Here is a 15670-nt window from a genome sequence, read left to right on the forward strand (position 1 = left end):
TGTAGGTAATATGCCTAATACTAGGTTCTTTGAACCCTCGTTACTCCATCCAAGTGTTTTTCTGATTGTATGGTTCTAGAAATGAACTCTTTAAACATTTAGGATGGAAAAAACTTTGGGTAGCATTTATTTAAGACAACTGGCATAGCTAAGTTGGTCAATTTCAAGTGTGATTACAGTGCACAGGGTTATATGTATTGTCATTCCTCATACAATTATGTGGAGCCCTGATACAAGCTGCTAGCACCTTAATGCACATCTCTGCTCCCTCTCCTGACCAGTGACTGCAGCATGCAGTTCTAAGGCCCAAGTTTACATTCCTTAACGTCCTTCTCTTTTCTGTATCCTACTTTAATTCCCTTTTCCTAGATGCAGGTGACACACTTTGGTTAGTCTGGACCCCAAATCCTTGTATTTCAGGAAAAAGAGTGCAATAAAGCCATGAATAATGGGGTTTTTGTATACGGGTAACTCAGAGGGAGAAGGGTTACTGGACACAAACTCCCCTACCTCACATACATTAGCCACCCAGTTAATTCTAGAATATCCTGGAGATCAAAGGTGACCTAGAGACAAGGAGCCAGGATTCTTGCTGCTACTCTGTGGAATTAAAGTGCAACTTGTCAGTCCCTCTCAACAAAGCCATTGAGCACAGACTGGCTAATAAGGCTAGACTCAAAGATTTGGTTAGCATTTCCTGAGTCCCTACCATATGCCAAGCACTGTTCGTAGGAAAATTAATTCATCAGTATCCACAAGGAGTTCACTCCACAAGGAGAGAGGGCCATCTTGAAGAATTACAGTGCTGCGTGTTAAGGTGTTAGAACTGTGCACTGTATACTATGAAATATGCAAAGTGAGGGGCCTACAGGCTGGGAAAATCACAGCTTTCCTGACCCCCAGCTCCACACCCAGCATAGGACAGCTAGGCCAGTCAGGCCACCTTGTCCTTGGAAACATTCAACTCTAGTTGCGATTAATCATATCATTGGTTGTTAATGTCTTTGTCCTCCACTAGAATGTAAACCTCATCAGGATAGGGAATGTACTTTATTCCCCCTTGTCTTGTGCACCGCTGTCTTGTCATTGCAGCTTCACATGCTTGACACTTAACAGGCATGCCATAAATATGTGTATGGATAAATATGAGAATAAATGGGACAGACATTGAGCCTGGCTTTAAGGAGAAATTTGTTAGTCTATGAGGTTGGCATCACAGGTAATAATTAGAATGTAAAGCACCTAGCAGTTTATCAGAAAAGGTGAGTATTTGGGTGAAAGCGGCCGGAGGGAGGCTGTTAAAGACGCATCAGACGCTGTAGCTGACTGCTTTATTGGGGGGGGGGGGGGGGGCAGGAAAGCTAGATATGTACCAGAGAAGTTTAGGGATTTTTTAAACTACGTTTCTTTTGTAACTTAGTTCTTTACCTATAGACTAATTTTGGGATTTCTGAATGGCTATAGCTTAAAGATATAGCGGTTTGAGTTATTTCTACCCTTTTTTTCTCCCGGGCTAGTGACACTCCCCAAGGGACAAAAGGACTGAAACTCCAATTTCTCTAAAATACTGGAAGGGAAAGGGTGAGAAAATGTCCGAGGCAATTAGTTGCCGGCCAGAGGTGCTGTTCCCCGGACAGCTGACTCGCACGCCGGCCCAACTCCGCAGGTCCCTTCCGCTTCGCCCGGCCCCGCCCCGCCCCGCCGCGCTGCGTCAGGAGGGTCATGTAGCCTGCGCCCCACGCCCTGATTGGCTGCGTTGGGGGCTCCAGGGCGTGTCTGTGGGTTACGCGAAGCGGGGTCGGAGCTGCTGAGGGGAATTGGCTGGCGGCTTGGGACCCTGGCCCCTGTTCCCAGGCGTCGGGAGGACGCCAGGCCGCCGAGAGCCTCGGCCTGGGGAGGTGGGGAGGACGGAGCCAGAGACCCGGAACTCGCGCCTTGTGCAGAGTGGACGCCGACAGGTGAGTCGCCCCGGTCCTTCGCCCCTGGGGGTGATCGTCCCTGGCCGCACAGCGGCCGAGAGGCTGGAGTCGGGAGCTGCCCACCGTGAAGCCAGACTTCCCGCTAGCTGCTCAGCTCCGCCTGGCTGGCTCGGGAGCTGGGTGGACGCTGGGGCGCCGCAGGTCGGAAGTTTCTCTGAATATGAGCGCAGGCCCCACATGATGGATGTGCAGCTTTCGATCGCTCCCCAGTATCCGATGCTTTGGGCTCTCGTTTTTCCTTTCTTACAAACATTAGGGTTAATTTGAAACTGTCAGCAGGTCGTACATGTTATAAAAGTAGAAGTTAACTGAATTACCGGTGTTCGTCGAGGGGACCATGTTATGAAAATTGTGCATATTACAGAAGTGGGTTTCACTCCTTAAAAACGCTTAAGAAACATGAAGTATCAGAAAATAAACCACGTTGTGATTTAGAAAACATTTACCTGGATCATTGCTATGTGCAGAGCACAGGGCTAAGAGCAGGACTCAGCCAAGCTGTTGGGTTTGAATCCAAGGTCTGCCCTTTATTAGCTGACCAACCTTGGGCTACTTTACGTGCATCTGTTAACTCATCTTTAAAATGGGTTGCTGTGATGGTTTAATGAGTTTCTGAATGCTTTGTGATTTATGGTATTAATTAATTTAACCTTCACAATCACCCAGGATGTAATCTTCACGAACACCTAGTGATGCCATTTTCCTGGTGCTTAAACTGAGGCACAGAGAGGTGAAGTGACTTCCTCAAGTTACAGCACAACTAATGACGAGGAATTAAGCCCAGGCAGCCCACAGCTTTACCCACTACATTAAGTTTTAGTGAACTTGGTTTGTCATCGAGTTTCAGTTGACAGATACTGATTTTGTTTCTGTGGACCAAGTTCTTTGCTGGGTACAGGGGATAAAGTAGAAGAGTATGCAGACCCTGCTTTCCAGGTGCTTGCAATCTGGTGCAGGTTGTTCATAGAATGCAGGGTGCTCATGAATCCTGCTAAAGTCTTTTGCAAAATGTGAGTATGGGTCCTTTTTTGGGAAAGAGAGGGAGTCTGGCTCACACCGTGTTCTCCGGTGGGTCTGTGATTCAAAGGTATGAAGAAATATTTTAGCAGAAAAGCTAGTGTCTAGCATAATGCCTGACACACAGAATGAGCCAAACAAACAAAAACAAAAAAACTGGTTGAATGAATGAAGAACTTATAGGAGTATAAGTGCCACAGTAGGGTCAAGAGCAGGGTGCTGTGGAAGAGCACACATGAAAGTCACCTGCCCAGGAATGCCTCCTAGAGTCAGCAGTGCCAGCCAGGTGAAAGGTAGGGAAGGAATTCATTGGAACATGGCAGTAAACCGTTTCTGCCCTCATGGAGGGTGAGACAGAAACCACACATGAACAGCTGCAGCTATGACAAGTGGCACATAGGAACAGTCCATGGTGATAAGAGAGCCTGTCAGGGGGACAGGAAGCCTTATCTATTCATGAAGGGCAGGGGACTTTCCCTGAGAAAGTGACACTTAGACCTAGGAGTTAGGAGCATTGCGGGCATGGGGAGTAGCCCTCAGTCTTCAGAGACCCTGTGATGGGAACAAGTAAAGCACCAGGGGCAGAAAGGAAGCTGGTGCAGCTGGTGTAGGCAGAGGGGGACAGGAGATTTGGGTGGTGACAAAGCCTAAGACAAAGAGGGCTTGCAGGCCATGGTAAGGCTTTTTTACTTTATGTCTTTATCCTAAAGTACCATCGAAAAGTTTATTGCAGGGAGGTGACAAGATCACATTTTGAGAAGAAGCTGGAAAGAAGCCCAAGTGGATTAAGAAGCCCCGGATGAGGACAGGACCTCTGGGGAGAAACTCTTAAGGTAAGAAGAGGAGAGGGCCTAGAATCAAGCCTTGAAGGTGAGCCTGCAGAGGAGACAACTAAAGGACAGTCAGGAGTGTAGGAAGAAGTGAAGAGAACCAGGGGAGTGGGAGGTTTTGGAAGTCAGGTATGAGTATTTCACAGAGAAAGTGGTCACCTGTGCTGAAAACTGCCGGTGTCAAAAGAGGGAGGAACTAAAACTACTCACTGGCTTTAATCACATGAAAGTTGTCTTTATGGGAAGTTATATAAATAGGAAGAGAGGAAATGGAAAGAAAGAAGGAGCTGCAAGAATTAACCTGAGGGGAAGAGAAAAATGGGATTTTAGTTGGAGGGGCAGCGAGAGAAAGAGCCACTGAGGTGAAGGGTGGGAACCTCAAAGAGGAGGATGAAGCTGAAGGAGTGAATACATGAGAAACAAGGGCTCTAGACACTTCAGGCCAGAGAGGCTGGGATCAGCACAGGAGCAGGAATTACCCTGGATGATGAAAGATGTCATTGTAGGGAAGGGGAGATAGCAGAAGGTTTATGTTTGGTATGATGAATTGCACTCCTTTCTTTGTACAAGTTAGAGGCAAGGATATTGGTTGAGAGTGAAGGAGAGAATGGATGTCAGGGGAAGCTGGAGGTCTGAGTTGAGAAGATTTGACATAGTTGTTGGGGGATGTGAAAGAGAGAGTTGACCAGAGATTGTTTTAGAATGGTCTGGCAGAGGGAGCCAGGTATGCAGCAAAGGCCGGAAATTAGCCACCTGGCTTATTCAGGGAATTGCAAAAATAGTAGGGGAGTGAGGACGGAGGCTAGCTAGAAACAGAAACTATATTTAATACAGTATAACAAAGGAGGCATCACAAATCATGGGGAAGGAAAGGATTGTTCAAACATGGTGCTTAGAGATAGCTAAGCTATTGATAAAATCTATTTACATTCTTAGCTCACAATCAGAAATTTCAAATGAATTAAAGGAGCTAGCTTTTAAAATTCAAACAAAGTTCAGGCGCCTTCAATGTGGCAGAGGAGTAAGACGGGGAGATCACCTTCATCCCCACAAATACATCAAAACTACATCTACATGTGGAACAACTCCTACAGAACACCTACTGAGCTCTGGCAGAAGACCTCAGACTTCCCAAAAGGCAAGAAACTCCCCACCTACCTGGGTAGGGCAAAAGAAAAAAGGAAAAACAGAGACAAAAGAACAGGGACAGGACCTGCACCTCGGGGAGGGAGCTGTGAAGGAGGAAAAGTTTCCACACACTAGGAAGCCCCTTCACTGGTAGAGATGGGGGGTGGGCACGGGGGGAGCTTCGGAGCCACAGAGGAGAGCGCATCAATAGGGGTGCAGAGGGCAAAGCGGAGAGATTCCTGCACAGAGGATCGGTGCCGACTTTCACCAGCCTGAGAGGGTTGTCCACTCACCCGCCAGGGCGGGCGGGGGCTGGGAGCTGAGGCTCCAGCTTTGGCGTTCAGATCCCAGGGAGAGGACCGGGGTTGGCTGTGTGAACACAGCCTGAAGGGGGCTACTGTGCCACAGCTAGTCGGCAGGGAGTCCGGGAAAAAGTCTGAAACTGCCTGAGAGGCAAGAGACCATTGTTGCAGGGTGTGTGAAGAGAGGGGATTCAAAGCACCAACTAAATGAGCTCCAGAGATGGGCGCGAGTCATGGCTATCAGCACAGACATCAGAGACAGGCATGAAACGCTGGGCTGCTGCTACAGCCACCAAGAATCCTGTGTGCAAGTACAGGTCACTATCCACACCTCCCCTCCCGGGAGCCTGTGCAGCCTGCCACTGCCAGGGTCCCGTGATCCAGGGACAGCTTCCCTGGGAGAACACACGGCACACCTCAGGCTGTTGCAATGTCATGCCGGCCTCTGCTGCTGCAGGCTCGCCCTACATTCCATACCCTTCCCTCCCCCGCAGCCTGAGCGAGCCAGAGCCCCCTAATCAGCTGCTCCTTTAACCCCGTCCTGAGTGAAGAACAGACGCCCTCAGGCGACCTACACACAGAGGCGGGGCCAAATCCAAAGCTGAACCCCAGAAGCTGTGCGAACAAAGGAGAGAAAGGGAAATCTCTCCCAGCAGCCTCAGGAGCAGTGGATTAAATAGCAAGTGCTCATGGAACATTCTCCAGTGTAGATCATATCTTGGGTCACAAAGCAAGCCTTAGTAAATTTAAGAAAACTGAAATCATATCAAGTATCATTTCCGACCACAATGCTGAGACTAGATATCAATTACAGGAAAAAATCTGTGAAAGATACAAACGCATGGGAGGCTAAATAATATACTACTAAATAATGACGAGATCACTGAAGAAATCAAAGAGGACATCAAAAAATACCTAGAAATAAATGACAATGAAAACATGATGACCCAAAACCTGTGGGATCCAGCAAAAGCAGTTCTAAGAGGGAAGTTTATAGCAATACAATCCTACCTCAAGAAACAAGAAATGGGACTTCCCTGGTAGCACAGTGGTTAAGAATCCGCCTGACAATCCAGGGGACACGGGTTTGAGGCCTGGTTCGGGAAGACCCCACATGCTGCAGAGCAACTAAGCCTGTGTGCCACAACTACTAAGCCTGCTCTCTAGAGCCCACAAGCTACAACTACTGAATCCCGCATGCCTAGAGTCCATGCTTCATGACCAGAGAAGCCACTGCAATGAGAAGCCCGTGCACCACAATGAAGAGTAGCCCCCACTTGCCACACTAGAAAAAGCCGGCACGCAGCACCGAAGACCCAAGGCAGCCAAAAATAAAGGGAGAAAGAAACAAGAAACATCTCAAATAAACAACCTAAACTTACACCTAAGGCAATTAGAGAAAGAAGAAGAACAACAACAAAAAAAACCAAAGTTAGCAGAAGGAAAGAAATCATAAAGATCAGATCAGAAATAAATGAAAAAGAAATGAAGGAAACGATAGCAAAGATCAGTAAAACTAAATGCTGGCTGTTTGAGAAGATAAACAAAATTGATAAACCGTTAGCCAGACTCATCAAGAAAAGGAGAAGACTCAAATCAACAGAATTAGAAATGAAAAAGGAGAAGTAACAACTGACAATGCAGAAATACAAAGGATCATGAGACATTACTATAAGCAACTATATGCCAATAAAATGGACAACCTGGAAGAAATGGACAAATTCTTAGAAAAGCACGGCTTTCTGAGACTGAACCAGAAGAAATAGAAAATATAAACAGACCTATCACAAGCACTGAAATTGAAACTGTGATTTAAAATCTTCCAGCAGACAAAAGCCTGGGACCAGATGGCTTCACAGGCAAATTCTATCAAACATTTAGAGAAGAGCTGACACCTTCCTTCTCAAACTCTTCCAAAATATAGCAGAGGGAGGAACACTCCCAAACTCATTCTACAAAGCCACCATCACCCTGGTATGAAAACCAGACAAAGATATCACAAAGAAAGAAAACTACAGGCCAATATCACTGATAAACGTAGATGCAAAAATCCTCAAACAAAATACCAGCAAACAGAATCCAACAGCACATTTAAAGGATCATACACCATGATCAAGTGGGGTTTATCCCAGGAATGCAATGATTCTTCAATATATGCAAATCAGTCAGTGTGATAAATCATATTAACAAATTGAAGGAGAAAAGCCATATGATCATCTCAATAGATGCAGAAGAAGGTTTTGACAAAATTCAACACCCATTTTTTGATAAAAACCCTCCAGAAAGTAGGCATATAGGGAACCTACCTCAACATAATAAAGGCCATATATGATAAACCCACAGCCAACATTCTCAATGGTGAAAAACTGAAACCATTTCCACTAATACCAGGAACAAGACAAGGTTGCCCACTCTCACCACTCTTATTCAACATAGTTTTGGAAGTTTTAGCCACCTCAGTCAGAGAAGAAAAAGAAGTAAAAGGAATCCAAATTGGAAAGGAAGAAGTAAAACTGTCACTGTTTGCAGATGACATGATACTATACATACAGAATCCTAAAGATGCCACCAGAAAACTATGAGAGCTAATCAATGAATCTGGTGAAGTAGGATACAAAATTAATGCACAGAAATCTCTTGCATTCCTATACCCTAATGATGAAAAATCTGAAAGAGAAGTTAAGGAAACTCTCCCATTTACCACTGCAACAAAAAGAATGAAATACATAGGAATAAACCTACCTAAGGAGACAAAAGACCTGTATGCAGAAAACTATAAGACACTGATGAAAGAAATTAAAGATGTTCAAACAGATGGAGAGATATACCATGTTCTTGGAAGAATCAACATTGCGAAAATGAGTATACTACCCACAGCAATCTACAGATTGAGTGCAATCCCTATCAAACTACCACTGGCATTTTTCACAGCACTAGAACAAAAAAATTTTACAATTTGTATGGAAACATGAAAGACCCCGAATAGCCAAAGCAATCTTGAGAAAGAAAAACAGAGCTGGAAGAATCAGGCTCCCTGACTTCAAACTATACTACAAAGCTACAGTAATCAAGACAGTATGGTACTTGCACAAAAACAGAAATATAGATCAGTGGAACAGGATAGAAAGCCCAGAGATAAACCCATGCACATATGGTCACCTTATCTTTGATACAGTGGGCAGGAATATACAATGGAGAAAAGACAGCCTCTTCAGTAAGTGGTGCTGGGAAAACTGGACAGCTACATGTAAAAGAATGAAATGAGAACACTCCCTAAAACCATACACAAAAATAAACTCAAAATGGATTAAACACCTAAATGTAAGGCCAGACACTATAAAACTCTTAGAGGAAAACATAGGCAGAACACTCTGTGACATAAATCACAGCAAGATCCTTTTTGACCCACCTCCTAGAGAAATGGAAATAAAAACAAAAGTAAACAAATGGGACTTAATGAAACTTAAAAGCTTTTGCACAGCAAAGGAAACCATACACAAGACGAAAAGACAACCCTCAGAATGGGAGAAAATATTTGCAAACGAAGCAACTGACAAAGGATTAATCTCCAAAATATACAAGCAGCTCATGTAGTTCAGTATCAAAAAAACAAACAGCCCAATCCAAAAATGGGCAGAAGACCTATATAGACATTTCTCCAAAGAAGATATACAGATTGCCTTCAAACACATGAAAGGATGTTCAACATCACTAATCATGAGAGAAATGCAAATCAAAACTACAATGAGGTATCACCTCACACCAGTCAGAAAGGCCATCATCAAAAAATCTACAAACAATAAATGCTGGAGAGGGTATGGAGAAAAGGGAACCCTCTTGCACTGTTGGTGGGAATGTAAATTGATACAGCCGCTATGGAGAACAGTATGGAGGTTCCTCAAAAAACTAAAAATAGAACTACCATACGACCCAGCAATCCCACTACTGGGCATATACCCTGAGAAAACCATAATTCAGAAAGAGTCATGTACCACAATGTTCATTGCAGCCCTATTTACAATAGCCAGGACATGGAAGCAACCTAAGTGTCCATAGACAGATGAATGGATAAAGAAGATGTGGTACATATATACAATGGAATATTACTCAGCCATGAAAAGAAACAAAATTGAGTTATTTGTAGTGAGGTGGATGGACCTAGAGACTGTCATACAGAGTGAAGTAAGTCAGAAAGAGAAAAACAAATACTGTATGCTAACACATATACATGGAATGTAAAAAAAAAGAAAAAAAAATGGTTCTGAAGAACCTAGGGGCAGGACAGGAATGAAGACACAGACATAGAGAATGGACTTGAGGAAACGGGGAGTGGGAAGGGTAAGCTGGGACGAAGTGAGAGAGTGTCATGGACATATATACACTACCAAATGTAAAATAGATAGCTAGTGGGAAGCAGCTGCATAGCACAGGGAGATCAGCCTGGTGTTTTTTGTCCACCTAGAGGGGTGGGATAGGGAGGGTGGGAGGGAGATGCCAGAGGGAGGAGATATGGGGATGTATGTATAGGTATAGCTGATTCACTTTGTTATACAGTAGAAACTAAGACACCATTGTAAAGCAATTATAGTGTAATAAAGATGTTAAAAAAAACAGGGACTGAAAAATAAATAAATAAAATTCAAACAAAAATATAGAAGCAAATAGGGATGAATTTTTATCTTCTCATCTGATGTATAAAAGCAGTAGGAATCCTAAAGGAAAGTGAAACTTTCCTGATCCTTTGACCAATTAAAATTAACCGATTTGTCCTGACACATGCTACACAATGTATGAAGCTTGAAGACATTATGCTAAGTGAAATAAGCCATGGTCACCATTCCACAGCTAACCTGATTTTCTATGGCTTCACTAGGGCAGTCACATGGCATTCCTCATTTTACCTGGCTGAGACTTATTTTAATTCTAGATTTATAAAAAAAGTTTTTCACATAATTCTCATAAAAAAGCATACATTTATTCACTCATTTTAGAGAAAACAAATTCACTGACTTATTTTGATAATAGTTATTTAGCAAAAGAATATTTACTCTAAAATATAAAATTAGAGTTGACACCCCTCCTTAAAAAGTATTTGCTTCAGCTAAACATCAGCTTGAAAATGTAAAATGTTAAAAAAAAGTAGGTGTGTGTAAATAGTGTATGTGTCCTAAACCTAAACGTATCAGAGTTGAAAGGGAATGTGTGTCAAAATAACATTTGAGGTTTGTGAATCTTTGAACTCCTTGTGGTTTTCCTACTGGTCTCTAAAATGGAACTGACTACTGCAGGAGGTTGTTGCAAAGCTCAAGCAGATGGTGTATTTATAAACTTTAAGATGTGAAGCAGTGTATTACAGTTACTTCATCAATTATTTAAGAGGCTCTATTTAATATACTCCACATGAGTTGTCTAATTTAAGTCCGTTTTATTTCCATGCTTACTACTTACAGCTCAAATTTGTGTTTGTATTCTAAAAGTCAACACCCTTTGTTAAAAACCTGTATTTTCTTTGATATAGGTATGATGAGTACCTTCTGAGTCTCAGGATGGTGGGAATTAGCCAGTGGATTGCAGGCATGTTGTGGAAGCTGCTGATGAGATCCCAGCCCTGCAGGCTCTGTTCTTTCAGAAAGATGCTATCAGCTCCAAAATACACACCTTTTCTAGCATCCTTCACCTATACAACTGATAATCAGTCAAATAGAGAAAATAAAAAGACAGTAGAAAAGCTCTATAAATTGTCAGTTGACATCAGGAAAATTCGAAGATTAAAAGGATGGGTACTTCTGGAGGATGAAACCTATGTTGAAGAAATTGCAAATATTTTACAACAGCTAGGTGCCAATGAGACTGCTGTAGCCAGTATCTTGGAACACTGCCCAGAAGCAATTATCTGCAGTCCACCTGCTGTTAACACCCAGAGAGAACTCTGGCAGTCGGTTTGCAAGAACGAGAAAGAGTTAGTTAAGTTAATAGAACAGTTTCCAGAATCTTTCTTTACTGTTAAAGACCAGGAAAACCGGAAGCTGAATGTTCAATTCTTTCAAGAGTTGGGACTCAAAAATGTGGTCATTAGTAGATTTTTGACAACTGCATCTAATATTTTTCACATTCCTATTGAGAAGAATAAGCAAATGATAAAGCTTCTTCAAGAGAGTTATCTAAATTTAGGTGGCTCTGAGGTCAACATGAAAGTTTGGCTACTAAAATTATTAAGCCAAAACCCATTTATTTTGTTAAATTCTTCTGCATCTATAAAGGAAACACTAGAATTTCTCCAGGAGCAGGGTTTTACAAACTTTGAAATTCTCCAACTTCTCTCCAAACTCAAAGGATTTCTGTTTCAACTTTGCCCAAGAAGTATACAGAACAGTATGTCCTTCTCTAAAAATGCTTTTAAATGTACTGATCATGACCTGAAGCAATTAGTTTTGAAATGTCCTGCCCTTTTATATTATTCTGTTCCAGTTTTGGAAGAGAGAATTCAGGGATTATTGAAAGAAGGAATTTCCATAGCTCAGATAAGAGAGATGCCAAAGGTTCTTGAATTAACGCCACAAATAGTACAGTACAGGGTAAGGAAACTGAATTCCTTAGGCTATAGAATAAAGGATGGATATCTAGCAAATCTAAATGGAACAAAAAAAGAGTTTGAGGCTAACTTTGGTAAAATTCAGGCCAAAAAAGGAAGGCCATTATTTAATCCTGTGGCACCATTAAATGTTGAAGAGTAACTTGCTGACATTGCTTCTTTCTATCAGTGCCGAGTAAAACCGAGTAGCAAAAACTTAAGTGATTCAGGCATATTGTGGGCACCAGTAATTTTAATAACCTACTTAGCTTCTGCGTTGTGTTTAAATGACCTCTAAGTAGAAAATCTCTCAGTAAATTGCTATACTTAAAAATATAAATTGCATTTATTTTAAATAGTTTGTAATTTTGATCTTGAGCTATTTCTAAAAACTATTAAATGGTCTATCAGTGTGATATTTTATAAGTGAGTAATTTCTAAGAAACTGACAAGTGCACTCCATTCAAAGTATGGATACATTTTTACTCATGTAGCACATTTCACCTGGGATGCAGACCCAGCCTTCTTTCTCACCACCAGCTCTGAAACATCACTCTACTATGGTGTGAATTCTGTAGCTTAGTGTTTAGTGAAACATTAGCAAGCTTCTAATACATTTTTGTGGAGAAAGTTGATTTCATCTCCAGGTTGGAATAAGGGAATATCTTTGAGAACCAAGTATTGCCCATCAAAAGGAATAATTAGAGCTTATTTGTGTGGTCAGTTTGTTTAAAATTGACTGTTTTATCTATGAAACACTTTTATGTGCATTTATTACTTTCCCCTTTTTACAGATGAGGAAACAAGCTTAGAGAGCCATCCAGCTGCCGCATGCCGGAGCCCAGATTTACTAAGATCTCTCTTCTGTTCAAACCTTGTGAACAGAAAAAGGATTGCTTATGAGTTGGCATAAGAAAAGTCACCCCTACCTGACATGCTAAAAGAGTACCAACTACAAATTTAGGGATTTTTATGAAAACATCTCTGTAAAATTCCTTAAATTTGAAATGATCTAATTTGAATAAACTTTCTGAAAATCCAGGTCTGACTGTAAAATATGAAAGGTAAAATGTGTGATGGTTGGTACTGATTTTAGTTAGGTTTCAAGTTTCTATTTCTAAACTTTGTTCCAAGATAAATATTATGCAAATAAAGACTGGCTCACTTTCAGCTGTGGAGTTTGAACTCTGTAACAAATACACAAACAATTGACTCTTGACACTCAAACATCTGCGCTATGTGTGCGTGGCCTTAAGTAATGAAAAAAGTATGAAAAGCGCAGGCCACGTCTTCACTCTGTTCCTTCATTCAGCAAATGCAGGTAACTCTCACTCTCCCAATCTGTTCAGTTCCTTAGGAAAGCGAAAGGTATCTCTGTGCAGCACCTACTAAGTGCTGGGCACGTTGTACTTTACAACTCTTAAGAACTGAGTACCACTGTTTATTGTTCTAACAGATGAGGACATTCAGGCACAGAGAGGGTAAGTCACTTACTCAAAGTCACACAGAAATGTCTGTTCAAGAGAAAGCATGGCAGCCAGTATAGTCGGGGCAGAGTTAAGTGATGGGAAGAGTGACACAAGATGAGCATCACAGGTCCATCTAAGGAACAGGATCTCATTCTAAATGTGATGGGAAACCCTTTGGCAGATTTTAGTTTATGCTGACGAAATTATCAGCAGTGCTTTCACCCTCAAAAGTATCTCAGTTTGGAATACATTATACATTATATGGTCACCTTGGTAGTTCTATGTTAGATGTCAATTTTGAGATGCCTACAAGAATCTGAGCAGAGATTTCAAATAGAAAAATGGTGAAGTCTGGAGTAGTGAGAAATCAGGACTGGAGATACAGATAATCAGGGACCATCTGCATATCTATGGTATTTAAAGCTATAGCTCTGGGTGAGACTGCCAGAAAGAGGATAGATTTGGAGTAGTGGCTGACCAAGCCTAGAAAGGATTGACCAGAGTAAGTCTGCCAAGAAAAGAGGGCATTTTCAATAATATTGAATACCATGGGGAGGTCAACTAAGATAAGAAGTGACTAGTGGATCTGGCTAAAGGGAACTCATTGGTTGGCCCTATCAAGAGTGATTCTGGAGGCTTCCCTGGTGGTGCACTGGTTAAGAATCTGCCTGCCAATGCAGGGGACAAAGGTTGAGCCCTGCTCCAGGAAGATCCCACATGCTGCGGAGCAACTAAGCCCGTGCGCCACAATTACTGAGCCTGCCATGAGCTCATGAGCCACAACTACTGGAGTCCACGCGCCTAGAGCCCATGCTCTGCAACAAAAGAAGCCACCGCAATTAGAAGCCCACATACTGCAACAAAAGAGTAGCCCCTGCCCACCGCAACTAGAGAAAGCCCACGCACAGCAACAAAGACCCAATGCAGCCAAAAATAAATAAATAAATAATTTTTTTAAAAAAAGTAATTTTGGTGGAATGAGAAAGGTAAGAAGGCAGCTGGAGTGGGTTGAAAGAATAGGAGATGAGGGCTTCCCTGGTGGTGCAGTGGCTAAGAATCCGCCTGCCAATGCAGGAGACATGGGTCAGAGCCCTGGTCCGGGAAGACCCCACATGCTGCGGAGCAACTAAGCCCATGCGCCACAACTACTGAGCCTGCGCTCTAGAGCCTACGAGCCACAACTACTGAGCCAATATGTCGCAACTACTGAAGCCCATGTGCCTAGAGCCCATGCTCTGCAACCAGAGAAGCCACCGCAATGAAACCTGCGCACTGCAACGAAGAGTAGCCCCTGCTCGCCGCAACCAGAGAAAGACCGCACGTATCAACAAAGACCCAATGCAGCCTAATAAATAAATAAATAAATAATTTTTTTAAAAAGTAGATGAGGAAGAGTCAGGGACTATATACTTTCTCAAGAAGTTTTGCTGCAAAAGGAAGCAGGAAAATGGAGATTATGAGATTTTTTTCTTTAAAGAAATAGTGGAACATGTTTATATGCCGATGGGTATGACCCAAGGAGAGAGAGATGGATGAGATGGAAAATAATTAATTTTAAGGATTAATATCCTTGAGGAAGTGAAGGTGGACTGACTTCGGATAAGAGCAGAGATACTAGTCCTCGTCCACAGAGCATGGGAACAGATGCAGGCAGGTTGATAGTGTGCATTGTGAGAGGCAGGAGTCTTGCTGTCTGGTTGCCTCTTTTTACAGAGAGATTTAAAATGGGAGGAGGGGAGTATAGCAGGAGAGATGGAAAGAGGAGGTATGAAATAGTCACTTTGAGGAGTAGGCAAGTAAACAAACATGAAGGTATATAAGAAAGTTTAGCAGAGTTGAGTGGCCATGTGTGCTTTGTGGCCATTAATTTAAGAAGAGCTTTGTCAGTACAGCAGCAAATGGGGCAGTTATGGTTACAGAAATGCACTTGTAGCTTACTCTAACTTTAAAAGTTTAAACTAAAAAAAATCCACATTCATGGTCAAACATGCAGTATACTGACCTGTCCTTTAGACCAAATCCTAGTCCGTTATCTTTTAGCCCTTGAACCGCTGCCTATTTTTCTTTTTCTTTTTTTTTTTTTTTTTTTTTTTGCAGTATGCGGGCCTCTCACTGTTGTGGCCTTTCCCGTTGCAGAGCACAGGCTCCAGACGCGCAGGCTCAGCGGCCATGGCTCATGGGCCCAGCCGCTCCGCGGCATGTGGGATCTTCCCAGACCGGGGCACGAACCCGCGTCCCCTGCATCGGCAGGCGGACTCTCAACCACTGCGCCATCAGGGAAGCCCCGCTGCCTATTTCTATTCTTGCACTTACTCAGATCTTCCTACAAATAAAATTATAGGTTTTCAAAATCAACAACAGGGGGAGATATCCT

At 42.6% G+C, this 15670-nt stretch overlaps 1 protein-coding gene across 4 annotated transcripts; it reads left to right on the forward strand.

Annotated features, from left to right (window-relative positions):
- Positions 1 to 1773: 1773 nt before the first annotated feature.
- MTERF2 (mitochondrial transcription termination factor 2) lies at positions 1774 to 12997 on the forward strand. Of its 4 annotated transcripts, none has more exons than XR_009533798.1 (3): positions 1774 to 1958; positions 3707 to 3829; positions 12622 to 12997. XR_009533798.1 is itself a non-coding variant. In XM_060112923.1 (3 exons), the coding sequence occupies exon 3, from the start codon at positions 10803 to 10805 to the stop codon at positions 11988 to 11990; it is 1188 nt and encodes a 395-aa protein (XP_059968906.1). In that variant the 5' UTR covers positions 1774 to 1958; positions 3707 to 3829; positions 10775 to 10802; the 3' UTR covers positions 11991 to 12586. The 4 variants fall into 4 exon arrangements, 3 of the variants coding, with proteins under 3 accessions (XP_059968906.1, XP_059968907.1, XP_059968908.1); XM_060112923.1 differs by lacking the exon at positions 12622 to 12997 and adding an exon at positions 10775 to 12586; XM_060112924.1 differs by lacking the exon at positions 12622 to 12997 and adding an exon at positions 10775 to 12586 and having other exon boundaries at positions 3720 to 3829.
- The last annotated feature ends 2673 nt before the right edge of the window (positions 12998 to 15670 follow it).

This window comes from Mesoplodon densirostris, chromosome 11 (genome assembly GCF_025265405.1).
Source record: "Mesoplodon densirostris isolate mMesDen1 chromosome 11, mMesDen1 primary haplotype, whole genome shotgun sequence".
NCBI classification, from domain to species: Eukaryota; Metazoa; Chordata; class Mammalia; order Artiodactyla; family Ziphiidae; genus Mesoplodon; species Mesoplodon densirostris.

What these genes read in the sequence shown, in the direction of transcription:
- MTERF2 (XM_060112923.1), top strand. Translation starts at nt 10,803, where the DNA reads ATGGTGGGAATTAGCCAGTGGATTGCAGGCATGTTGTGGAAGCTGCTG.